General features: G+C 39.3%; 1 protein-coding gene across 2 annotated transcripts in view; it reads right to left on the bottom strand.

Moving 5' to 3' along the window:
- Nucleotides 1–216: 216 nt before the first annotated feature.
- Nucleotides 217–27,104, bottom strand: part of LOC133657517 (histone demethylase UTY-like) — a 75,833-nt gene continuing 48,945 nt past the window's right edge. For both annotated transcript variants that reach the window (XM_062058955.1, XM_062058962.1), the window contains 12 exons: nucleotides 25,857–25,986; nucleotides 25,660–25,765; nucleotides 25,341–25,546; nucleotides 21,231–21,289; nucleotides 21,072–21,146; nucleotides 20,838–20,986; nucleotides 20,632–20,746; nucleotides 20,365–20,552; nucleotides 17,375–17,516; nucleotides 17,157–17,283; nucleotides 5,898–6,068; nucleotides 217–1,081 (listed from right to left, as the gene is read on the bottom strand). In XM_062058955.1, the coding sequence (XP_061914939.1) occupies nucleotides 1,052–1,081; nucleotides 5,898–6,068; nucleotides 17,157–17,283; nucleotides 17,375–17,516; nucleotides 20,365–20,552; nucleotides 20,632–20,746; nucleotides 20,838–20,986; nucleotides 21,072–21,146; nucleotides 21,231–21,289; nucleotides 25,341–25,546; nucleotides 25,660–25,765; nucleotides 25,857–25,986 (1,498 nt within the window). In that variant the 3' untranslated portion in view covers nucleotides 217–1,051. The remainder of the gene's footprint in view (nucleotides 1,082–5,897; nucleotides 6,069–17,156; nucleotides 17,284–17,374; nucleotides 17,517–20,364; nucleotides 20,553–20,631; nucleotides 20,747–20,837; nucleotides 20,987–21,071; nucleotides 21,147–21,230; nucleotides 21,290–25,340; nucleotides 25,547–25,659; nucleotides 25,766–25,856; nucleotides 25,987–27,104) is intronic.

Genomic DNA, 27,104 nt, shown 5'->3' with positions numbered 1-27,104 from the left:
TTTTAAATGTCCGTTTCTGTACAATGCTTGCTAAGCAATTTTATTTATATATAGAAAATGTAAGAGGGGTCATGTTAAAATGACAAAACCCCTTCAAATTTAATGGCAGGTACTCTGGAAAAAATAACAGCATTCCATCAACAAACATTTTCAAGCAATAAATATGTATTTATAAATAGTGTAAATTTACATCAAGATTAGAAACACAATGAAACATAATCACAAATTAAACTTTATTTCATAAGTCTATGTGCAACCCATTTTCTTTGTGACTTGGCTAGTACATTTTTACTAGATTTTTTTTTTTCCTTTCTCTTTTTTAAACCTAAGAAATAAAATCGTTTTTGGGGAGAAACAGGACAGAGAAAAACATAAAAGCTGTGAAGAATAAAAACAAAATCACCTTTACTCTTCACATTACACTTTTTTGTGGAGATTTTGTCGAGCGTCAAAATGACGTTTCTAGAGTAGACAGAAAGCAAGGTAGGCTAGTGCTCCTTAGGAGGACATACCCAAAAAAATTAAAATAATTGTGACAATGAGTTAAGAAAAAAAATCAATGCCAGTAAGCAGGGGAGAAGGCGAGAAAAGGGGCAGGAAGGTGGTCAAGTCAGTAGTCTTTTACAGGTGGTGTAGCCAGTTTTGAACAGTTAATATCTACAAAACATTTTATCACACATTAAAAGAGAATCTTCTCCCTCGTCCTCCTGCTCCCACACATTTTTGATTAAGTCCTCCATTGAAATGGGCTGAACCATTGTCACTAGAGAGGGAGGAACAGTCCTATGAGCGAGCTCGGTGCTACCCCCGTCCGGTGGGGGCCTGTGCGCCAAACAGGTTGCATAGACAGACGCAGCCGCCTCAGCCTCCAGCCGTCGCTATGGAGACCTGCCATGCGGGGGAGGGGGCGGTGGCGAAGGTGGTGGAGAGACGGCCTTGGCTTTCCTGAATATCAGAAAGGGGTCCGTGTACATGGATGCGTTTTCAGTTTTTTATGGTTTTTTTAAATTGGCTTCGCAATTCCACTGCAGAAGAAATGGGTCTCCTAATGTCAAGATGAAGATGAGTGAAGAGGAGGGACCTGTGGAGGGGTGATGCGAAAGGATTAGACTGGCTTAAGATAGCAAAACTAAACCAACAAGATACAGAAGTTGTGTGCACGACAAATACTGAACCCATATGAGGAATTAGTAGATTGCACCGATACATTTGATAACATTAAAAAAAAATTCAATGAGGCGAGAATACTCGTGCTGTGTTGTAGGCGGGTTAGGGAAAACAAATGAAGAACTAATTTTCTGCTACATGCAGTCCTACGGGGGCCCTCGTCACTGTTATAAAGGAAGAATTTTGGCGTGTTATTTGCGCTAAATGTTCTGCAAACATTCCGAGAAGGAGGGAGATCATGCACTGACACATCAAACCTTTTTAGCGCCCTGTAATGCCAGCATCGCTACAACGGTGTCTTGAAAGAACATGAAGATAAATGCAAACCGTCTGCCAGGAAAAAACGATCTGTGTTGTTAAGGAAATGATGGTGCAGGACGACTCGCCCTTTACCATCTTTGAAGATACTGCCTTTTGTCAGGACAAATCTACAGTTAGTCAAATCCACCTTTGTTGGAGTATTTATTACCTGTGCACTAAATATAATTAAATCTAAATGTAAAAACATTTGTATTTATTGTTTTGTTTATAGAGTATGTCATAGTCAGCTCCACATCATACATGTAGTAAATAATATACATACATATCTCCATTGAACAGTCCTGTGCTCAATGGCAATATTATTATTTCACAAAAAAGAAAAGAAAATTGAATTAAGAAATTTGAATTAAATAAAATTAAACATATCTCAAAAGGGTAGAAGTATAAACTTTTTGAATCCCCCCCTTTTTTACACAGTTACTTTAACTAATATCCAGTTTCCTCTGAACCACATTTTATCAAGCTCATCTGGATCCACATAACTCAATTTGCCCAGAACTATGTGCTTACAATTCTCAATATATCTTCATAAGTAAGTCATATAAGTCCTTCATACTCATATCAAAAATAAACCTAGACCTCACTATACCGAACCAACATATTAGATTTGTACAATTTCTTAAAATGCTCTATGTTTGAACAGTGTTTGAGCTCATCACTCCGCGTAAAAATAATAGGTATAAACAAGTTATCGGTATCGGCTTGAAAAAAGGTGCATCCCTAATATTTTTAGTATGAATTCTATATTTTCTAGGATATTATCTAGTCCAGTGGAACCTCAATTTACAAACCCCTCTATTTGTGAACTTCTCAATTTACAAACTTTTAGGTCGAGCCAAATATGCTTCCGCGTAAGAACCATGTCTTTGTGTACCAACGCTTCATTCATATACCGGTATTCATTTTGTGCTCCACTTGCAGACAAAAACTAGGCCGCAGCATTTTTGGGTAAGAGTAGCCCTTCACCTGCTGCGCATTGCAGTATACTACTCAGTGATTCAGCATGTGTGCCTTTTTTTCTGTGTTTTTTTGCCTTTTGACAAGTTTTTTCTAATTTTACCAACTCAATATGAGTCCCAAAAACTCAACAAACCAGCGTGGAAAGGAAGAGGGAATCGCTGTGGAGTTAAAAAAAAAAAATATATATATATACTATTTGTGACGAGTACATTAATGGGGATCACATGAATGGAAGAATTGACGAAGCAGGCTTTGTATCACAGCAAATTTTAATTGTGATGAGACCAGATTTTTCTGGAAAAAGATGCCATGTAAAATTATTTCACAGCGAAGGAAAATACACGCCTTCCCCCCCTTTCTCGCTCTGTCTACTGCTTTCTCTTCAGCTCCTCTGCCGATGTTAATGTAAGTGGATTTTACTTTTTTAAAATATTTATTATTGTAGTAATGTGGTTGTTGAAGTTAAGATTTTTTTGGGATTTCTGATCGTTTGTGAGGGCACCAAAAGGGACTTCCGTTTGTGTGTATGTGTTGGCCGAGCAGCGCATACACAGAACAGCAAGTTGTTGTTTTGCTTGTTAATAAAGAATAAGTGGACCCATCACTGCCTTGTTGTTTGTTTGTTTGATATGCAGTACTGTATAGCACAGGGATGCCCAAAGTGGGCCAAATTTGGCCTGTCGTGTCATTTGGATTGGCCTGCTAAATTTGATACGTATTTATACTGACCTCTTTCAAGCTGCACAATCATTGATGGCATGTCTGCAAGGCTACGCTATAAAAAAGGTCAGTAGATTTTATTGTAAAATCCTGGCAGCTCAGTCCCCAGAAATTTACAGTAAAATCATCAGTGGCACCATTTTTCCATTTACCGTAACGCACTACAAAAACTGAGAACGTAGATTTTACGGTAAGAAAAGTAACTGCTCAGTTACCAGAATGTTGCAGCAAAAAAACAGTAATACCCTTTTTAAATGTAGAGTAATGCACCGCAAAAGAAAATGGCCATAGATTTTACAGTAAAAAAAAGGGCAGCTCAGTCACCAGAATTTACCACAAAACAGTGGTACGATTTTTCAATTTACCGAATTTTGGTGTAAAAAAACACAGTAAATTTTACAGTAAAATTCTGGTGATTGAGCGGACAGGTTTTCTTTTACCGTAATATCTAACAATTTTTTTGTACATGCTAATGAATTGCGTCTGAATTGGAGACCGCTGCTCTACGGTAAAGTTGTGACTTTTTGACGCTCGATGGAGAAGTAAAGTTGGTCGCAATGCTTCGCCCACGTCATATAGTGAAAACCTAAACGCTTCAAAATTTAGCATCCATATATCTAATTTGTCTGGGTAAAGTTTCAAAGTAATATGAGTAAATATCTAGGGCAAACTCGTCACGGAATAACACCTACAAATGGTAGAAATCTGCAGAAAATGACCTTTTTTGAATGTTTTGAGGTTAAAAATGTACATAAAAGATGCAGAGTTGTACAAACCCCTTTTCCATATGAGTTGGGAAATTGTGTTAGATGTAAATATAAACAGAAAACAATTATTTGCAAATCATTTTCAATCCATATTCAGTTGAATGCACTACAAAGACAATATATTTGATGTTCAAACTCATAAACTTTATTATTTTTTTTGCAAATAATAATTAACTTAGAATTTCATGGCTGCAACACGTGCCAAAGTAGTTGAGAAAGGGCATGTTCACCACTGTGTTACATGGCCTTTCCTTTTAACAACACTCAGTAAATGTTTGGGAACTGAGGAGACACATTTTTAAAGCTTCTCAGGTGGAATTCTTTCCCATTCTTGCTTGATGTACAGCTTAAGTTGTTCAACAGTCCGGGGGTCTCCGTTGTGGTATTTTAGGCTTCATAATGCGCCACACATTTTCAATGGGAGACAGGTCTGGAGTACAGGCAGGCCAGTCTAGTACCCGCACTCTTTTACTATGAAGCCACGTTGATGTAACACGTGGCTTGGCATTATCTTGCTGAAATAAGCAGGGGCGTCCATGGTAACGTTGCTTGGATGGCAACATATGTTGCTCCAAAACCTGTATGTACCTTTCAGCATTAATGGCGCCTTCACAGATGTGTAAGTTACCCATGTCTTGGGCACTAGTACACCCCCATACCATCACAGATGCTGGCTTTTCAACTTTGCGCCTATAACATTTCGGATGGTTCTTTTCCTCTTTGGTCCGGAGGACACGACGTCCACAGTTTCCAAAAACAATTTGAAATGTGGACTCGTCAGACCACAGAAAACTTTTCCACTTTGTATCAGTCCATCTTAGATGAGCTCAGGCCCAGCGAAGCAGACGGCGTTTCTGGGTGTTGTTGACGGTTTTCGCCTTGCATAGGAGAGTTTTAACTTGTACTTAGAGATGTAGCGACCAACTGTAGTTACTGACAGTGGGTTTCTGAAGTGTTCCTGAGCCCATGTGGTGATATCCTTTACACACCGATGTCCCTTGTTGATGCAGTACAGCCTGAGGGATCGAAGGTCACGGGCTTAGCTGCTTACGTGCAGTGATTTCTCCAGATTCTCTGAACCCTTTGATGATATTACGGACCGTAGATGGTGAAATCCTTAAATTCCTTGCAATAGCTGGTTGAGAAAGGTTTTTCTTAAACTGTTCAACAATTTGCTCACGCATTTGTTGACAAAGTGGTGACCCTCGCCCCATCCTTGTTTGTGAATGACTGAGCATTTCATGGAATCTACTTTTATACCCAATCATGGCACCCACCTGTTCCCAATTTGTCTGTTCACCTGTGGGATGTTCCAAATAAGTGTTTGATGAGCATTCCTCAACTTTATCAGTATTTATTGCCACCTTTCCCAACTTCTTTGTCACTTGTTGCTGGTATCAAATTCTAAAGTTAATGATTATTTGCAAAAAGTTTGAACATCAAATATTTTGTCTTTGTAGCATATTCAACTGAATATGGGTTGAAAATGATTTGCAAATCATTGTATTCCGTTTATATTTACACCTAACACAATTTCCCAACTCATATGGAAACGGGGTTTGTATGTTAACTGAACCAGGCACACAATTGTGACAATGTCTAATACATTATAATTAATTATTACTCGTATGAGGCTAAATTCCTCACTTGTGGTGGTGTATGATGAAAATCTCTGTTTGGCTTGCGGACCAATGGCACATTTTCACTTTGGCCCTGGGAGGCAAAACGTTTGGACACCCCGGTGTAGCACTTTATATTGCATTCAAAGTGCACAAACCTTCACTATAATATGAACTTTTGTCAAGGCTGGAATGGAACCCATTATTCATGTTTACGTTGTTTCTTATGGAAAAATCTGCCTTTAACGGCAGCCATTGTTTTTTAATGTCTGAATGAAAGCACAGGCCTGTTTCAACATTATGAGTGCCTGGATTCCATCTTGAGATCAATGTGCAGACTTACTAATGTGAACTGGTCATAGACCTGCATGAGGTCGTCCATCCTGTGCTGCTCCAACACCACAAAGTCATCCAGCGTGGCACTGCCTTTCCGGGCACAGTCCTGGCAGTGAACCACATGCTGCTTCTTGGACAGGAGTTCGCGTCGCACAAACAACAGGTTGAACACCTCCACCTGCATCAGACACACATAGGCTTCACTTAAAAACAACAACTCATTTTAAACACTGTTTGAATAATTGTGCACTCATGGTTGCCATTGATGCTCGGAATTCATTATTCAGTTCAAAGCAACTTCAAAACAAAAAACGGGGAACCAAGGATCAATTTTCAGGGTTTCCCATACATTCATTTATTTGTACATGCCCGTGCTCACATTTAGACTTAGACTTCCTTTTTATTGTCATTCAAGTTTGAACTTCACAGTACAGATAAGAACGAAATGTCATTGCATTAGCTCGTTGTAGTGCAGGATAAAAGAGCAATAAGGTGCAGATATAAATAAACAGATTACTGTACATTTACATTACAGTATAATGATCAACTGAGAGGAATGAGGTGTAGTTAAAACAACATCCAGTAGATGGCATTGTTACTTTGCACGGTCACTGAAAATAGATTGACAACACCTGCTCTTTCCAAGTTACTAATCCCCGCCTCTATGGCGGCACATTTCTTACAAGTACAGTGGTACCATGGGATACGAGCTGTCTCTCGGCTAAGTGCTATGTTTTAGGTTGCGAACAAAATGTAGAGTTACGAGCCTTCACCACGAGTTGGCATAGCGATTGCTACAGTGAACCCTGTAAAAAACGACCAAAACATCTCACTCGCTAGAATTAGCTTATAGCGAGAGATCGACATAACTTGTTTTTTCCAACCATGGGAACAAAGTGAGTGTGAAGGACAGTGCTGAGAAGAGGTGGAGGATAATCTTTGAAACAAAGAAAGAAATTATAAAAAATAAGCAGCTGACTTTGTGAAGCAGTTGTAGCGTAGCACTGGTAGTCTGCACCATACTGAAGCACAATGTACAATATAACGCCAGCCAGATGTCAAAATAATATCTAAACGGCACACATGAAAATATGGAGAAGCTGCTGATGGTGTGTTTGACAGAAAAGCAGCTCAAAGAAGATTTCGCAGAAGTCCAGCCCCCAAGCGAAATGCTAAATAGTAGTAGTACATTCATAAAACTGCTGTATGTTTGTGGTACATGCTATTGTATATACAGGCTGGTCTTCTTTTTAAAAGGTGTATTACATGTTAAAAGGTGTTTTGGGGGGCCAAACGCAGATTAAATGGATTTCAATTCGTCTTGCAGTACCAGTTTTTTAAGGTACAAGGTGTGTCACAGAACCAATTAAACTCGCTTTAACAATTTGATCAATTAAACTCGTATCCTGAGGTACAACTGTGTTATAAATATTATCACTGGAGGACTGAGAATGCATGTGACACACCGAGCAAGCGAGGCGAAAAGAAACCGTGCTAACTGCTAAGCTAGCTTGATTGTTAAGTAGTGAAGTACTTTCAAAGAAAGTCTAGCTGGAACAGCGTTACAGCAGAGAGTAACCAGCTGTAAATGGGAAATGAGCAAGTAGATTTTTAAGAAAGTCTATAGCGAGAACAACAATTTCACACACAAACTATATTGTGAGCAGACATATATGAAAACCAGAAATGACTCAATATAGACTTGGGCGATATACTGACTTTATCGATAACCTAACTCAATATGTTATCAGCGTTTCTGCAGGTATTGGTAAATCTAATTTAATGCTTTTTAATGCAACTTAAAACACATTTTAATGCCATTGTGCTACTGCAGATCATTATTTTATAATGTATAGTCAAAAGCATACAATTGTCTGTATAGACAAAATTGTAAGCATTTGACAAGGCAAATTAAGCATTAACAATCATAATGTATAATAACAATGCAAGTAACCCTTAAAAACAATACATTTATTTTTCATTACTGTAGTATTTTTTACAATTGTATCTTGAAGGTCAGTAACTTCCATTACCCTAAATAGGTAAACAATAGAGATGCGCGGATAGGCAATTATTTCATCCGCAACCGCATCACAAAAGTAGTCATCCACCCACCATCCACCCGAACTAACATTTTATCAAAACCACAACCGCCCGCCACCCGCCACCTACCCGTTGTTATATATCTAATATAGATGATGCAAGGCATTCCTGTTAAAGAAAGGAGACTGATCTAATGCAGCAGAGACATTCAATGCGTGCCAAAAAATACATAATTAAATGTTATTACCCACATAAGAAAAACGAGCAGCACTCTTTGAAACAGGCAATTATTCATCAGTCACTGTTGCAGCTGTCACACCAAATGTCTTCCCCCTACGACCCCCCCCCATCCCATTTACTTCCGTGGTCATTGACAGCGATCGATAGTACTTCGGCTTTGACTGCCCGTCGCTGGAAGGATACTTCCGTCTTTGACAGCTGCTGGAATCTGAAGAAATCGATTATTGTTTTTTTTTGTACAGGCGCGAAACAGGACAGTCGCATGCGGGTTAAGGACCCCCGGCAACTTTGTGACTTTATTGGACGCAGCCCCGGAAGTAAATGGGGGGGAAGAAATTTGGCGTGACAGCTGCAGAAGTGCCTGATGAATAATTGCCTGTTTCAAAGAGTGCTGCTCGTTTTTCGTATGTGGGTAACAACATTTAACTATGTATTTTTTTTTTCTGAATTGGTTCAACCGCCACCCGCCCGAATCTATTTAAAATCAATTTTTTTCATCATGCATCCGCCCAACCCGCGGATTATCCGCGGAGTCCGCGGTTGTGTCAGCAAACCGCGCATCTCTAGTAAACAAACATAAAAATAAAACGGACTTTCAATTTCTGTTAGCAAAAATTGCACCAGTTGGAAAAATTGAGTTCAGTGGTTTGTTTTTGGTGTCTTTCTTGTTGCTGCATACTTGCTCATTCGTCTGTCCGTGCTGATGAGCTCAAGTTGCTCATTAGATTTGAGGTTAAAATATTCCTAGACAGGGACATTTGGTTTTATAATCATTTTTTTCCCTCTCAACTTGTGTTACTTAGCAGTGCTGCTTGCTGGTGAGTCGCGAGGCCATGGTGGTGTATGTTGGTGCTTTTTGGATCGTTATTTATTGGGTTTTGTGGGCGAAATAGAGGACCTCCCATTGGCTCCACTGTAAGCAGACTTTTATTTACGTTTATTTACAAGCGAAAATGCATTTAAAGGGTTGGAATTGGGGGTTAAATCACCAAAAATTATTCCCGGGCACGGCACCGCTGTTGCCCACTGCTCCACTCACCTCCCAGCGGGTGAACAAGGGGATGGGTCAAATGCAGAGGACAAATTTCACCACAGCTAGTGTATGTGTGACAATCATTGGTAGTTTAACTTTACTTTTTAAAAAAAACATCCGTCATGTCTTTTATAATGATTGTGACCGATAGGCAAAATTTAAAAAAAAAGTGCAGTTCCCCTTTAATTTACAGTTAGTGCCTTTTTTAAAATGTAAATTTTTTTTTAAACAATAAATTACGCAATGGGAGTCAGTTTCGCCCCCATGCATCATTCATTATAATGACAGAAGAGTGAAAGTGGTTGAAAAAGTGGTGATAATACACCCTGATTTTTTTTTTTTTTATCTACCCCTTGTTCATGTTTATATTCTTGTTTCCTTTTACTCCTAGGTAACCTATATTTTTTTATACAAAACATTATTAAAACATTCAAATATCACAGAACATACTGTAGCAGAAGCTCCGTCCTAAAAAATTGCAAGTTCAGGAGGTGACATAGACTTCGATCGTGTCTTCTGGCGCCGATCGTGTAGACACACACCCACGAGAACGAGAAGGGTATAGCTGCGGCCGCAGAACTACTCTAAGTCGTGCCCACAACTTTAGGTCTAAGCTGCACCCACTGCAAGTTGAGCCCACAGGGGTAACGAAAGTGAACCGCGTTTTAAAGACATGCCCACAGTGGCGCTGACAACGAGAGAGTGGACACTTGATTTTTAATGTGATCCAAGATGGCTGATATTATTTAGGTTGTTGAATGTATTGCTGATTATATACAACCCTAACCCTAGTTTATTTTTAGAATTTTTTTTTTTTAATTCATTTATTTTTGATTTCCGTGTTAGATATTGTATCTCCAGCTTCACTTCTGTTGTCATCAAACCTGACCCGGTACGTCTTTAAGTGGAAGCGACTTAAACTTGGCACGACTTAGACCAAAAGTTGTAGGATCGACTGCACGGCCGCAGCTAGATATAGTTGACCATAAGGCTGCGCGATATTGACCAAAACTGATATCGCTGTACTTTTAGTCCGAATACCGGTATACAGTTTATACCGTCCATCCATCCATCCATTTTCTACCGGTTGTCCCTTTTGGGGTTGCGGGGGGTGCTGGAGCCTATCTCAGCTGCATTCGGGCGGAAGGCGGGGTACACCCTGGACAAGTCGCCACCTCATCGCAGGGCCAACACAGACAGACAACATTCACACTCACATTCACACACAAGGGCCAATTTAGTGTTGCCAATCAACCTATCCCCAGGTGCATGTCTTTGGGGGTGGGAGGAAGCCGGAGTACCCGGAGGGAACCCACGCAATCACGGGGAGAACATGCAAACTCCACACAGAAAGATCCCGAGCCCGGGATTGAACTCAGGACTACTCTGGACATTCGTATTGTGAGGCACATGCACTAACCCCTGTTTCACCATGCTGCCACAGTTTATACAGGTATCTTAAAAATAAGTGCAAAGTGCTTAAGGTTGCCTCAGTGTTTTATGGCTGGATAGCCAGTGTTTAGAGTACTCAAGATTATTTTTGTTGTAAGTAGTAACGTAATGTGTTGTTTATTCTTAGAATAATTAGTTAGCCGTTACTATGTCAAAGCACTTTTCGTTCATTTTGTTCATTAATGTTGGGTTCACGCTTGTGCGCAGGGATAGATGAAGCTTTCTACTCGCTCAACAGCCGCGGGCTGCTTAGTTTAAAACTACTCTTCAGTATTAACTATAATACCGAACACTTTCTAGTTTCTTCTTCACACCCAGACTAGGTCTAACACTGCGGCAAGACCGCCGCTGCCCTCTGCAGCCTACACTGGGTAAATATAGTTCACTACACAATATTCCCATCGCTACAACACTCTACAAGGATATCTCCTGCTTTTCTCGATCTACTGACTACTTTCATCCTCATTACCGCCTCACTAGTTAACCTATACCAGGGGTCGCCAACCCGTTGGTCGCGATCAACCAGTTGATCTTTGGGACCCTACCGGTCGATCACAAAAATATTACAAAAAATAAATATCGGGCACAAAAATCATTGTGCTGCAACAATGCATTAAGGCTGAATGTTGCAACAAATCGGACATTTTCTAGCATTCAACAACTCTTCCCTCAACCACGGCCATCATCGCTCACCTGTGACGGGAAGCTAACAAGCCAAATACTAGAGTCCGTGAACATTGCTCCAAAGTACAGATTTTGTGTTTATATATACAAAACTAAACATTGACATGTGCAAAGGCAGTGATATACTAAAACAAGGCGACCGCTAAAGAAGGATTTTCCCATCTATCCCCTCTTTATTACACAGGAGAAACCCGCCAGGTGAACAACGGATTTTACTACTTCCGCCGCTGATGTAAGACAACCATGTGACTTGCGTCCCATATGTGACCATTGGATGAACAAATATACTTCAGTACTAAGACTATAGTGGACATAAACAGTTGGCTTCTACAGCTGGGGTGCCCAAAGTGCAGCAGAGCAGCTATCTGTCATTGGCCATAGCCACATTACAAAAAAAACTTGGGCAAAATTGGGTACACAGCAAGAAGCACAATGAAAAAAAAAACTGTTGACAGTAGCTAATAATAACAACAAAAAGCTTTGTATTTTAAAAACAACAACAAAAAATAAATAGTTCAGAAAGGGGTAGATCTTGCTTTGTTTTTTGGCTGAGACCAGGGATCTTGGGCTCGAAAATGTTGGTGACCACTGACCTTTACCATAATGCGGTCCAAAGTCGACTTTTTTTTTAATCATTCAAAGCATTCACTCTTTGTTTTTCATCGCTTCATGCGCAGGCTAGCTGAGGCTAGGTTAGGCTCCAAAAACCTAACCACTCCAACGCTGGCATAAACGTGAGTATGGCTTCATGTAACAATTGCACACTTCTCTTACAGAGATTGTCGCTGCTAGAGGGACGTGTCCACCTGTTAGAACAGAATAATAAATTACTTTTAGACAGCGTGGATACACCATTTAGCGTAGGCTGCAGTAGGCAGTTGTGTCTAAGCAGCCAACTGGTCAGCAAGTGTAGCTCTAAGAAGCCAGCTAACCACGGTAAGCAGGAGAGTGGGAGTGTTAGCAATTTAATAAGGAAATCTTTAAAAAATATATCACATTTTGGCTAGAAAAATAGCGAAATTCAGGTAAATAGCGGACATTTGGGATGCCTGTTTAAAGTACAGTGTTGTATTTTCCTACATTCGAACACAGTATTACTGTTCAAACTGTGTGTAATGTTACAGTGGCAAAAAATATTAAATACTGTATATTGTTAAATAAAACCTCTGCCTTGTTTTTGATAAACACATAGGCCTTCTACGTTACTGTTTTTTAATGTTGGTCATTATGTTAGTACTTTGAGAGCCAAGTTTTTTCCGAGGTGGTACTCGGTGAAAAAAGTATGAGAACCACTGCGCTAACCTGTTTTGAAATGGTTCTATTATAATTTGTATGCCAAAGAATATATTGCAGTGTTAACAGTGTTCCCTCAGTTATCGCGAGGGCTATGTTCTAGACCCCCATGGTAGTTAAATATCTGCAAAGTAGGGACTATTTTATGACTCATATCAGGGGTGTCAAAATAATTTTCAATGAGGGCCACATCGCAGTTACAGCAGCCCTCAGAGGGCCGTTTGTTACTAAATAATATATGAATATAGATGTATAGATTCGCTTCTTGATATTATTACACAATTGACCATGCATTTAATTACAGTACAGTATATATTTCTTATACACTGTAAACATAAATCTGCAGATTTTGCTGACAGCTCAGTAGCCGAAATTTTATTGTAAAATTCACGGTGGTTTTTACAGCATATGCTGTAAATAGAAAAACGTACCACATTTTTTCAAGGTAAAATTCTGGCGACTGAGCTGCCAGTTTTATACTGTAAAATCTATTGTCATTTTTACAGTGTAAAATATGATGGATAACTTTCTTTAAAATCCTAATGCAACACATATGTACTGTATATATTCGTATATATGTTATATTTTATAATGCTATATTTAGTCTATTTATACCTGTACATCCTTACACTTTCCATCATTGTAACTGAGCTACTGTGTTGAACAATTTCCCTTGTGGATCATTAAAGTTTGTCTAATGTCTAAAGCAGATATGAGTATTAATTTGTATCCAAACAAAAAAAAGTTTTGTATGTATGATAATATAATATTTACATTATTAGATAATAATAACAATTGAAAGATATGCAATTGTATGCAGTACATGTATTTTTTTTTTGTCAAATACTTCAACGCATATAATTTTTTAGGCTTTCGAAGGCCACTTAAAATGATGTGGTGGGGCTTGAGTTTGAGACCCTCCGTACATCTATTGCTTGTCCCTCTCAGGGTCACAGGGGTGCTGGAGCCTATCCCAGCTGCATTTGGGTGGAAGGCAGGGTACACCCTGGACAAGTCGCCAGCTCATTGCAGGGTCAACACAGATAGGCAACATTCACACTCACATTCATACACTAGGGCAATTTAGTGTTGGCAATCAGCCTATCCCCGGGTGCATGTCTTTGGAGACATCTGAAGTATATGATTATATGCATTTGCCATCTTTGCAAGCCCCCCACACAGCCTTAATTAATTCTTATACTCCTCAATCACTTCATATGCTCTAAAACTGACGTAATTTTAACATGAAACTTCAATAGGTACTCAAATTTCAATGTGCTCAATGGTGTAAAATCAGCAATGCACTTAAGGCGGGAATATACTCTAGCGTTGCGTAGCTTGGGTTAAATGTAAGTTGTGTCTTGGATCAAAGATCCTATCTACTTAGAGTTAAAGTTAAAGTGCCATTATGTTGCAGCTATTTAAAATAGTTTTGTCAATTTTTTCTGGCCTGAAATAAATTGGCCCTTTGAAACATATCTTTGTCTTTGTGTGTTGTATGTAGACCACATTGTTTGTGTGTTGTATGTAGACCACATTGCTTTCTGAGTTCAGTGATGCAAATGCATGTCAAGATGATCAACAGATTGTATTATTCTCCAGTGCAATAACAGTACTGAAATGAAGGCTAAAAGGGCATTAATGGGAGCCTTAAAAAAAGGGGGGGAAAAAGAAGTAACTAAATAGTTACTTTTCACAGTAACGCATTACTTTTTGGTGTAAGTAACGGAGTTAGTAACTGAGTTACTTTTGAAATAAAGTAACTAGTAATTGTAACTAGTTACTGGTTTTCAGTAACTAACCCAACACTGGTAATTCCTTGCTGTGAAGAGTGACTATATACAACCACTGAACCACAACATCGACGACTTTGTCTACAGTGGAACTAATCATTCACAATAATCAGGTTACTTTTAATGGATGTTTTACTTATAAACCTTTGTGAAGATGGACTGTGCAACTTCTGAACGAGTCGCGGCAGAGGATACTATTATTTGCAACAATATTCAGCTGTTCGGGACATGGCACAAGAGAGATCCAACATGTAATTGTAAATAAACAAAACTGTTAAATAACTATGTTAACGGCATGCTGGTGTTTACCGGTATTTCTATGGTCATGTTCAGAGTTCACAAATGTTAGTAAATATACCGTGCCTGAAAGATTATTGACGTAGAATGAGAAATGCGTGTGAGAGAAAAAGATGTGTGTGCATGAGAAATAATGTGTCGGAATTGAACTTGTTACCACAAGATTTGCAATAAAAGTTAAGTGTCGTACTTTCACACTGTGACTTCTTCTGGATGCAACAACAAGACAATAAGCTGAAAAACACACATTCAGTAATTATTTTCAGAGCACACCGAGATATAAAGTACACAATATCAATTTTCATGCAAATGTTTAATCACTGTTTTATTTCATACAATAAATTGTGCATTTCAAGAAGGGCTGGGCCATATATCGAGTTTGTACGATATATCGATATATTTTTAAACAAGATATGAATTAAGAAAATATCGTAATCCATCCATCCATCCATTTTTTACCGCTTGTCCCTTTTCGGGGTCGCTGGAGCCTATCTCAGCTGCATTCGGGCGGTAGGCGGGGTACACCCTGGACAAGTCGCCAACACAGATAGACAGACAACATTCACACTCACAATATCGATATAATTTATTTCACTTTAAAATGACCAAACGCCTCTTATTTATTTGTTGTGTTCCTTGTTCTCCCCCGGCTCTCTTCCATGGGCTACTAAACCCCTCCCTTCCTCCTTCCAAGACGTGCTTGCACGTATGAGAATATCCATGATTGGTTGGTTGTTTACTATGATTAGTCACGATTGGTTGAGATTAGGCCAATCATAGGCAAAATAGGGCGGGTCATCGAACCAGGAAGGGAAATCACAACAGACATCCCAAATGACGACGAGAGAGTTGTAGAAGAGAAGAGGGAAATTTCAAGCGAGTGATTTATATATCTAAAAAAACTAGTGGAAGATGGCAGAGGGATTCTCTTCCTTAGATTTTTCTTTTGGCGATGTAGACCACGTCCAGGAAACCCACAATGCATCTACTTGGCCACATTTGGACAAATGCATGCGTCTGAATAAAACAATGGCCAACATTTTAGTTGTTTACCACGGAAGCCCAAATCAAAACTGCTCTCAACATGGAAGACGTGGAATACACATTTAAGAACACACATGATTGTGGACATGTGATGACTTTTGCTACAGTATAGCCTGTCTAAATGCTACATTTCATTTTCATTGGTGAGCTGACATTTTGTTCATTATTTCTACTCTTTATATTTAGACATGGAATAGTTGAATCATTTTGAAACAAACAACAAGATCATAGTCACACAAATAAGTCAAGTCACTGATCACAAACGTGTGTGTGGTCTAGTAGGACCACAGAACCGTACGTGTGTAACAGTCCATTACTGGGAATTACGAAGTGCCTGCCTGCAAATTAATTTTTTATCTGAGTTTGATACATTTTGTATTATTTGCACAGCTATGTTATTTATTTTATGTAGAAAGAATACGTTTCTATTTTATTTACACATTCTTTGTTTTTCCATTTTATTTATGCTATGTAATTCTGTGCTACTTAAACAGTTTATTTTCTGTGCTGTTAATACCCATATTGACTAACTGGGTTAATAAAAGTGCCACTGACTGTTTACAGTACATTTGTCATTTATTTCAATTTCAGTGAATCTCGCTCAAAAAATCATATCTTTATATAAATATTTTTTACAGAAAAGATATCGAGATATATATCGAATATCAAGTTTAAGTAAAAATATATTGAGATATACTTTTTCGTCCATATCGCCCAGCCCTAATTTCAAGCACAAAGTCTGCATGCCTGTGTTCAGGGACCCTCCCGGGCAAAAACTGACCAATCACAGCTCTGCGTTGCTGGCGACGCACACTATCGGTGGTACTTTAACTTAACCTAGGATTTTTGGGAGGTTCATGTAGGCTACACGGGAGGCTACGCAAAGGGAGGGAGGACAACGGCGCCTATGCAAGCTACGCGAAGCAAGAGTATACACCAGGCTTTGAGTGAACCGCGAAGTGGCGAGGGGATGCTGTACTGAAATATGCATTAGAGACTGTTTCGCCCATCCTTGTGGCCAATTATAAAAATTAAACAATGCGCTGATTTTGTGGCGTCTTCAAACCTGCCGCCACCCCTGGACCCCGACTTAAACAAGTTGAAAAACTTATTCGGGTGTTACCATTTAGTGGTCAATTGTACAGAATATGTACTTCACTGTGCAACCTACTAATAAAAGTCTCAATCAATCAATCAATCAATCAAACAGTTTAACAGCAGACCTTTGGGCAAAACTGAACATGCAGTCACATATTGTAGTTGAAAAATGGCCGCTTGACCTCTCAAACTAAGCTGCCCCAGAAGGTTGGTGGTATAAAATGAGACATTGATACCAGTATCACTCGTAGGTCAGATGTTGAAGCAGAATCCACAGCGCGTTACTAACCTCACAGATGGTGCAGTAGTGGGCCGGTTCGTCTCTAGTTCTGGGCTTCAGAACTGTTTCTTTGCCAGCTGTCGCCAAGGCTTCTTTCACCCACTGGCACTGCTTTAGCGTCCGCAGCAAGCAGTACCTGCGAGCAAGGTGTCAGGCGGGAATGTTCCGGTTTAGAGAAAACATACATCTGACTGGAGTGCAGTGAAACGTGTGAAAGTCTGACCCACTTGATCATCTCAAACAGCTTGTGATCCGACACCTTTATGTTGCGTGCCATATTCCAGGAGAGGTGCACCATAGGAACCATGGATTTTACACTTTGGAGTTTATTCCACTCGTAACGCTCCACGGCCAACTTGTATTGATGTGCTGAAAATCAGAGCAAACAATTTGCATTCCGCTAAAATAATATTAAAAAATTGAGGGTGTCTATTACGGTAAGTCTCAACACATTAATGACAAAATCAAGCGAATAGTCAAATCTGCGGAAATCACAAAATGAGGAGTGTATGTTTATTATCACAACTGGGTAAAATAATAAACTAGGGATCCATAACTGTATCGAATATTGGTTTAGGCTTTTGTTTACATTTTCACATGCTCGCATGCAGCATTGTCGTCAAGTGCGCCAGAAACATCAAGAACACACTTCCAGCCTTCACAATAAAATCACTGTGCCTTACATCCTGTATACCGGTACCTGCACTAACCAAATACAGAGTTTCAGAAGAATAGCTTGGATTTTCTTTCATCGTTATTTTGCATTTGAAGGAGCAAAATTTGCAATGATGGAATGCCGAAATACACGTTCATTTGCAATTCCTTTCTTATTTTACAAAATTGTACTGTCAATACTTTTATAACTGTCAGAAGCCATTTATGGCGAAGAGAAAAAAACTACTAGGAATTACATTTGTATTTTGTAAAATATTTTTTGCACAAAAAACATTATTATGTCAGAAAATATTTAGTTTACAGCGCTTTTAAATGTGAAGGCTGAAAGTGTGCAGTTTTGTTGTGTTTTGAAGAGAAATTAGTATGAAAGTGTTATTGTATCCAGCTCCTAGAGGAGAATCCCAAGGCATTCCCAAGCCAGTTATTTATTTTATTTTTTGAATTTAACCTTTATTTAACCAGGAAAAATTTCATTGAGATTAAAAACTTCTTTTTCAAGGGAGTCCTGGCCAAGAGGCAGCAAAGTTAAACGTAAACTTATATTCACATTACACATTAAAATGACAGGATGGACATCAAGTAAAAGTTACAAATAACAGGCTGCTTCAAATGCTCTTAAGTTTAGATTTAAAAGCATTTAAGGATAGCATTTCAGTCAGCTTCTAGTTTCTTTGTAACACATTCCAAGTACAAGGAGCTGCATAGACAATTTTTTTTCCCCCAGCTCAGTGCGAGCAAAAGGGACAGAGACCAACACTTGTCACTTGTACCCGAGAGTACAAGTGACAGTGGTGAGTCGTGGCTCTACAGTTTGGGATGAATCTCAAAGAAACATGGTAAACAGAGTCGACCATCTAAAGACAGGACCAAGTAGCATTCATATAAAAAAGATTGCCATAATCTAGTACAGATAAAAATGTGGCAGAGACAAGGCGCTTTTTTTTTTTACACCAAAAGAAACACATTTGTTATTACGGAAGAGAAAACCCAATTTAAAAGTTTTAGTTTCTTCACCAATTTATCAATAAAAGGTTTAAAAGTGAGGGAGTCATCAATTAAAACACCAAAGGTATTTATATTCATGCACCACTTATGTGATATTTCTTTCAAGAGTGGGCACTACCAGGGGAGTTTGAGGAACCTTCTTATGATTAGAAAACAGCCTAAGTTTTGTCTTGTCAGCGTCGAGAACCAGTTTTAAGTAAATAAGTGAATGCTGCACAGCAACAAAGGCATTCAGCAGGGAATTAACAGCCTGTTCAAGAGATGATCCAAGGCAATAAATTATTGCATTGTCAGCATAAAAATGCATATTAGCATCAGAGAAATGTTGTTTGAGATCATTGATGTACAAGATAAATAAGAGGGCACCGAAAACAGATCCCTGAGGCACTTCCAAATGAACAGTGACAAATTTCGAACAAAGGCTGTTTGGAGACATAGTCCCCCCAACGTTTCCTGGGTCTTCACAATGGACTCCTTCCGGTCGGATGTGCCCTAAACACCTATCAAAGGAAGTGTTTGGGGGCCATCCTAACCAGATGCCCGAACCACCTCATCTGGCTCTTCTCGATGTGGAGGAGCAGCGGCTTTACTCTGAGCTCTTCTCGAATGACAGAGCTTCTCACCCCCCATCTCTAAGGGAGAGCCCCGCCACCCGACGGAGGAAACTAATTTCGGCCGCTTGTACCCGTGATCTTGTACTTTCGGTCACAACTCAAAGCTCATGACCATAGGTGAAGATAGGAAATTAGATTAATCAATAAATTGAGTGCTTTTTACTGATTGTGTTAAATGCTTATGTTTTTTTAATTATATTTATTATAGTGTTATTTACTATTGTATTAATTGCTATTAATACTAGTATTATTTTCTCAATATTAAGTTTTTATTAACCTATGAATATATTATTTATATTTATGATATTTTTACATGTGTGTTGTCATATGTTTCACACCATTTTATAGATGGCTTAAATTTTAGTTACTCTCCATTGTGGACGATTCAAAGGTGTTGTTTTTCCCCCTCAATCTTCAGTGCCATGCCATGTTTCGTTATTGGGAATAGTGCTGTATGTGCGTGTGTGTGAACGCGTTTATATATATGTTTTCTTTTTTATTTTTTTTTCTTGTATTAAACTATTTGTATTTGTCTGTATATGAAAAGTGTTGTATACGTAAAGTTTGATTTTATTGGATATATTCACATGTACTGCATGTATTCAATGTATGAGCACTAATGGCTGCCACTCACAGCGATACCGCACACCTGCTGACTTTTGTTCAAGTTGCATTCATTAAGTGTGACAAACTAGTGCAGTTTATATGGAAATGAGTTCGTTCAGACACAAAGTGGAGCAAGAAAATAGAAGCCAATCAGCTGAAAAGTTCAATAATCAGCTGGAGAGCTCAATTAGAGGTAAGACAAATGCCATTCTAAAAGGTCACAATATTATAGAGTTTTTTTCATTCAGAAAAGTTGTGAGCTGTGCTTCTTGCTTTGTCTTAAAAAAAAGTCACTTTTCTGCTTATGTTCCACTGACCTGTGAGCGGGCCGACGTTCCAGGCGATGTTGTTGCACCAGCCGATGGCCTGTACCCAGTGGACGGTGCCCGTGTTGAGCCACACCAGGTCGCCTGGGCGCTGGATGAAGCGGTACACGGGCACGTCGGCCTCATACAGGTCTTCCAAGTTTGGCCACCACGAGCCCATTAGGAAGTTGATGTTGTTGCTGGCGGCAAGAGTGGGGAGTAAAAAAAATTGAGAGGTTGAAGTGTGACAACACTCACTCCCTGAAAGCGTAGCCTTACTTTTCACAGAAGTTGCTCATCACACCCCAGTAGGCCTCTGGTACAGCGAACCATTCACAATCTCCAGGCCCAATGTTGATGTTGACAGCACAGAAGTTGTTGTGCTCCTGGTGACCTGCAGGGGTGCGAACCAAATCTTCCTAAGTGCCCAAAATATCCGTGACAACATTAAGAGAACAACTAATAATCCACTTGAGTGCACTAACCTGGTATTCGGCTCCCTGGGACCTTCATATACAGCTGAACAGTGTTCATTCCTAAGATGGTGTGGCCCACATGGCTCAGTAGGTTGCCAGCAGACACAACACGAGCGAATGCTGGCAGCTTACTAAGTTCCTGAAGTTGCTGCTTCCACCTAGTGGAGAACGATGGAACAGCCTTTTAAGGACGATCAGAGTCACCAAGGGAACAAACGAGCTGATAAAGAAAGCCACCCTTACTTCCTTTCATCCGACACGTCGATGTTAGTTCCAAACTTAATGTGCTTTAAAGGGCCTCTTCTTTTGCGTGCAACACTGTAACAAAAACAGGAAGGCATTATTAATGAGGTTGCTGCTGCTTAACAATAACATAAGTAACCCAAAATAGGTTGCTTGTACCTCTCTGCTACAGGCTCTGTGTCAGGGGGTTCCTTTAGTGCCTTCTTCTCATTTTCCTCCTGAAAACAGAATTAAACATGATCTTGGTGTTTGTGACTGAAAAACATCAATCTTTTGTAGGTGCATAGATGCCAATATTTGGTGTCTGCAATCCAGTAGCTCTACTCCCACCGAGGGCTGTACACTTTATCGAATTTTAATCCCAAATTCGATTTTGGCTTCCAGCAAATCATAAAAATATGATTTCGATTAATTGCATAGTTGAGAACGACATCAACGTAAGATTAATGTAAAACAGGACAGCAGTCACAACTTGTGAGGCGCTCTATATTTTTTCAACAGCCTCAAATAGTCTACATTCGTCAAGTTCCAGAACAGCAGTACACTTTGAACTACTATTCAACTGTCCTCGCACAAGTTCAATAGTTAAGCGTGACTTATAGAAGAAGCTCTGGATCCGCTTTGTCTCAATTCTGGCTTTAGCGGTGTCTTTGTGCTTGTCAGAGCTCATATCTTTGGTCAGAGCTTGCTTGCAAGGTTGCTACTAAGGGTGTAACAATTCGTTTTAACGGCGATTCGATTCAAATCATAATTTGAGGTTGCCGATACTATTCAGGGACGATATTATTTTACTTAGAAAGATATGATCCAAACAATTTACTCAGGGACGATATTAGTTTACTTAGAAAGATATGATCCAAAACAATTTAGTGATTTGAAATCGATTCAATAACTTTTTAGTCAAATATTCAACCAGAGTGACTGTAAAATAAATATTGGATACTGGACACTGCAGGTAAAATGTCCTATATTACTGTTATTTCTTGTGAGGGGATAAAATATAAATAAATAATGGATACAAACAAGCAAGTAAACAACAATTAACGGCCAATGGATTCACATCGCATTTGAATAAAGTGCAAACAACACTCTAAGTTGAATGAACAAGAGGAAACATTTTCTGCTCTCATTATCAAGATTTAAGAAGTGTTCAATAAAAGTACAGTAACCAACAAATTCAACAGTAGATTTATCTTCTGCTTTTGTTTCTCAGCATAGAAATAATACAATATTCATTAAAAAAAAAGTACAACCAGAGTGGCCGTGCCAGCAATCGGAAGGTTGCTGGTTACTGGGGTTCAATCCCCACCTTCTACCATCCTAGTCATGTCCGTTGTGTCCTTGGGCAAGACACTTCACCCTTGCTCCTGATGGCTGCTGGTTAGCGCCTTGCATGGCAGCTCCCGCCATCAGTGTGTGAATGTGTGTGTGAATGGGTGACTGTGGAAATACTGTCAAAGCGCTTTGAGTACCTTGAAGGTAGAAAAGCGCTATACAAGTATAACCCATTTATCATTTATTTATAATATATAGTAGTAGGTTTACCTGAGAATTTAAGTGCAACCAAATCTTTTCAGGTTATATGAGCAGTGGTTTGACCTGCTACTACTCTAATTTTAATAAACAGCTCGGGGGGCTGATAAAAGTCACAACAAATGCAATCAAATGCAAACTCCACAACACAATAAGATGACGCCACAACACGACAACTTTCGGCAATAGCACGATTGCATAAGTCACAACAAATACAAACGCCAAAACACAGCAACATAAAGCCACAACATAAAGATAGACTTAGACTAAGACTTCCTTTTATTGTCATTCAAATTTGAACTTTACAGTACAGATAAAAATGACATTTTGTTGCATTAGCTCGTTGTAGTGCAGACGGAACATAAGTGACAACGGACAAGTTTGCTGACGGATTGACTTCCTGAGGCCGAAAGTTGAAAATGGTGTAATGAACTAAGTTGCAAAAGTAAGTAAAGTGTGACCACATTTCAGTCATAAATAACTTATGTTTTACTTTTTCAATAATACTAGTATACTGTGTTCATTACATCGTTTTCAACCTTCTGCCTCAGCCACTTGTTCCGTCAACGAAATTTGGTCCACTCCGACCTCTGTTGTGTCTGCCGCGTGCGTACTTTGTGGCTTAAAGGGGCCCTATCATACAAAACCAACTGTTCTTACCTACTGGTAGAATAAATACCAAAAATTTGAAATCAAACCGTGGAGGCATTGCAGATATATTTATACAACAATCTTGCCATCCTTCATACTTCCTCCAAACGATCATTTGGAATTTCCTCCTTTTGTGACGTTTTTGCCATATGTGATGTCAGCGGATTATCCATGTATGGTCGAAATTTACCCAAAGATCATTGCGCAAGTCAGCCTATTTTATTTTATTTGAATCCGGCTGTGCCACAACATGATGTCCACAATATGATGTCCACGATGAAGGAAAATGCCCTGTTTGTATAGAGACTTTTGCTGGTTAAAGTAAACAAACTTTCAGCCTCATCTGAAGTGCCTTACTTTAAACTTTAATGACTCATGGCAATGTGCCTTCAATTGAAAACAAGTAGCTTAGAGTGTGAGCAAAGAAGAGTCCTGCCTCACCAACCACAAACCTTCACAAAAAGATGGATTTTTTGAAAAAACTACCTTTATTGGCAGAGTCGGTTACTACTATGTATGGCAATGGAGGAGACAATGAACAGTAAGTAATAACAGTATGTTAGAACTGTGTGAGTGATACGTTAGCAATGTTAGCTTGAGTTATTGTGTAGCTAGCTTAGCCTTCTATTGTAAGCCAACAGCATCCCTTCGTACAGCAAAATAAAGGATGGTTTTGTTAAAAACTACCGGTACTTTTAATTTCCCCTCGGGGATTAATAAAGTATTTCTGATTCTGATTTAATTGGATCAGTGTCTACTGTGTTTGACATTGGCCAAGTTAGTAATATAGTCCGTTATAACGTTAGTAAAGTAGCTCGTAGCGTAGCTTATATAGCCGGCTTGAACTTCTGTTGTTTACAAGTGTTCAAAGCAGCATCAGTGAAAGTTATACAGAATAGAAAATCATTTTATGTTCAATATACACATGTATACATCCTGGATTTAGCATTGGAGAGAAAGACTCGGTAGAAGTTTAACCTTAGCCAGCGTATTGTACCAGAAATTTCCAACCGAGCTTCCTTACTTTGTGTCTACCGTGTCGTCGTCTCCTTCTTTGAGCCGACACAAACCACGGTGAGCTACTGGTCTTGCTATATCATTTGGGATGTTGTGTTGTGGTGAAAGTCAAATAAAAATTTGATGGCTGGTGGTGATCATCAGTGTCCATATTCCATACGGTCTTAGCAAAACAAAATACACAAACAACTACCAAACATAGCTGCGGGGCGCGGACTAAAGTGTAGAAAGGTGGTAAGGAGGGGTTAATTTCCAACTAACAACTTTTTAAAGCAGACAGAAAGTGGCCTAAAGTAAGGTCTTTACAGCAAAACATACGCAAAAAAAACCCATAATTTTATGTTATGTAGACCAAAATGTAGTGTTTTAAAAATAAAAAATATATAATGCGTGCTATAGCTGAAAGTTGTGTTGTGGCTTATTGTTTAGTGGCGTTTGCATTTGTTGTGACCTTTCATTCTTGTTTTGATGACTGACAGCGATGACGCCACAGACAGGCAGACAAGACTTGAGTAATGTTTAACGGCCTTATCATTAAAAATGCTAAATATCCTACTAAGTTTGCCGTTCTTAAATCCTACGTTTTCTCTTCAAGTATCAATTGAAACGATTACCCTTTAAAACAATGATAGATCTATATATATCTTCTGGAAAACCAACGTAAGAGCACAGATTGGTGGAGTTCAATCTTAGGAATATAAATTGATCAATTGTTACACCCCTAGTTGCTACAAAGATATAGGTCGCTAGCAATTCATATGCTATATGTTAGCCAACTGTATTCCGTGCACAATTCAGCCATACACAGAGTCAGCATTTTTTTGGTCTTTTTTTTGGGCCCTCTACAATGCCACATGATCGAGAACTTAATATAAAACATTCAATATCCAATTTTTATTTTCTCGACTTGATTGACAAACTTGAGTATTTGAGATCATCACAAAAAACGTCAGAATCAGGGGGATTTTTAATTGAGCCAGGATGTCGGCAAATATGTAAGTGCAATTTCCGGAAGTCTTCTAAAGAGTTGGCAGATATGTACAGTAGGTATGTTAATGTGTCACTTACCCGTAAGGATTCCTGGAAGGAAGCAGCCTGATACTGTGCATACTTGGCGATAGTCGTGTGGGCTCGGGCACTTTCACAGCGCCACATTTTCTTAGTCCCTGTCACGTCCCAGTTCTCATCAGCGGGTTGCGAGAGCTGCGTCCACACCTCCACCAAGTGCTCCGGGTTTGCCTCAACCAACGTTTTTGTGGAGAACAGGCCCAGGTCTGCAGACACGCCAAATAAAAGCATGATGAGAATTAAAGCGGTTTAGTTTAGGATAGAACATGTAGCAGCATGGCTGTCACGCTGCGTATAAAAGAGTGGTGGCAGTCTCTACCCAGTTTGAGTGCTCCAGCCAGTCCTCTAATGACAGTGACAGGGTTGGAGGGATTTGTGCAGAATTGGTGCAATGGTGGGAAGAAAGCATCTCGCTTGTTCTCAAGCTGGTCCAAGGACAGGAAACAGATTGTCAGTAGAGTGAGTATTTATTGCCATCAGCGGAAGAGAGGGCAGAGACAGCTCTCTGCTACTCACATAGATGCTGGGGGTCGGTGGGTTGAGCTTGTCTTTGGGAAGGGCTGGCGTGGGAGGAGGGGGTAGCCTTGGCGGAGGGCACTTGTCGAGGAGGATGCTGCTGTTAGAAAGCCCATTCTTTCCTAGGTTTCTGTACACAGATTAAAATGTCATCATGTTGTAGGAAACTTGAGTAAAGTCGCTTAAAAGGTGCTTACAATTTTTCGTCTTTTCTGACTTATGGTTATGGTTTAATTTATTTTTAATTAGATATCATAAAAATGGCATATGTTCATTTCTCTTTACAACATATTCGAAAAGGATTAGGAAGAAGCGAAGCTTATTTAATCCTACCCTTTTTCCAAATTATAGCAATTACTAACACATTTGTTCACCTACTGTTCTGATCTTCTAATTGTAACAACATTTACACCAATAAATATGCCTCTGTTCGTGGGGTTCGTCTGGCTACATTATGACGTCAAATGATGCAATATGTACAGATCGACCAAAATGTTTGATTATAAGTGGTCAAGGAGGAAGATAACCCATATTTGCAACAGATAATCATTTGCAGTAAAGGTTATTAAAACATGAATAGTATACGTCAGTAAACAGTTGAACAAGGCTTTAAATTTTTATTTTTTAGGGAAACGTAGGACCAGAAGCGACATAATGTTATAGAACATTATAAGGTTTCTTTGCGAGGAACGCTGAAATATTGCAAATATTTAAATAAAAACAATTCTATGCTCCCGACTTGTCCAGGGTGTACCATGCCTTCCACCCAAATGCAGCTGAGATAGGCTCCAGAACCCCCCGCGACCCCGAGAGGGACAAGCGGTAGAAAATGGATGGATGGTTGGCAATTCTATGCTCCCTCACGTAGCTTATAGATGAGATATTCTTCAAGCTGGATGACATCATTTCTTTGTAGATGTTACAGAAAGTATGAGAATGTGTGAGCTGCTGCCTGCTCTTCTTTACTTATATAATACCTGTCTTATTGGTCAAAATTTTCACACAAAGTTTGGATTTTTGGCAGATATATATTTTCTGTTGTCTTCATGTCCATCCATCTCTGCCTCAGTATTTGATTTAAACACAGAACATGAAACTAGCGGTGCTCCTTTAATGAGTGTTGCAGACGCAGGCTTGTCAAGCAACGCAATCGCGAAAGTAGCGAAAACAACCAAACCAGGAAGACGCCAGAAAAGTAGGACAGAAACTGGATTTCCTGGCAAAAACTTAAATGTTTCGAAAGGTAAA

Source organism: Entelurus aequoreus, linkage group LG01 (assembly GCF_033978785.1).
Source record: "Entelurus aequoreus isolate RoL-2023_Sb linkage group LG01, RoL_Eaeq_v1.1, whole genome shotgun sequence".
In the NCBI taxonomy this organism is placed as follows: Eukaryota; Metazoa; Chordata; class Actinopteri; order Syngnathiformes; family Syngnathidae; genus Entelurus; species Entelurus aequoreus.
The sequence above is the reverse complement of the archived record's forward strand: the minus strand, read 5'-3'. Positions and strand labels throughout refer to the sequence as shown.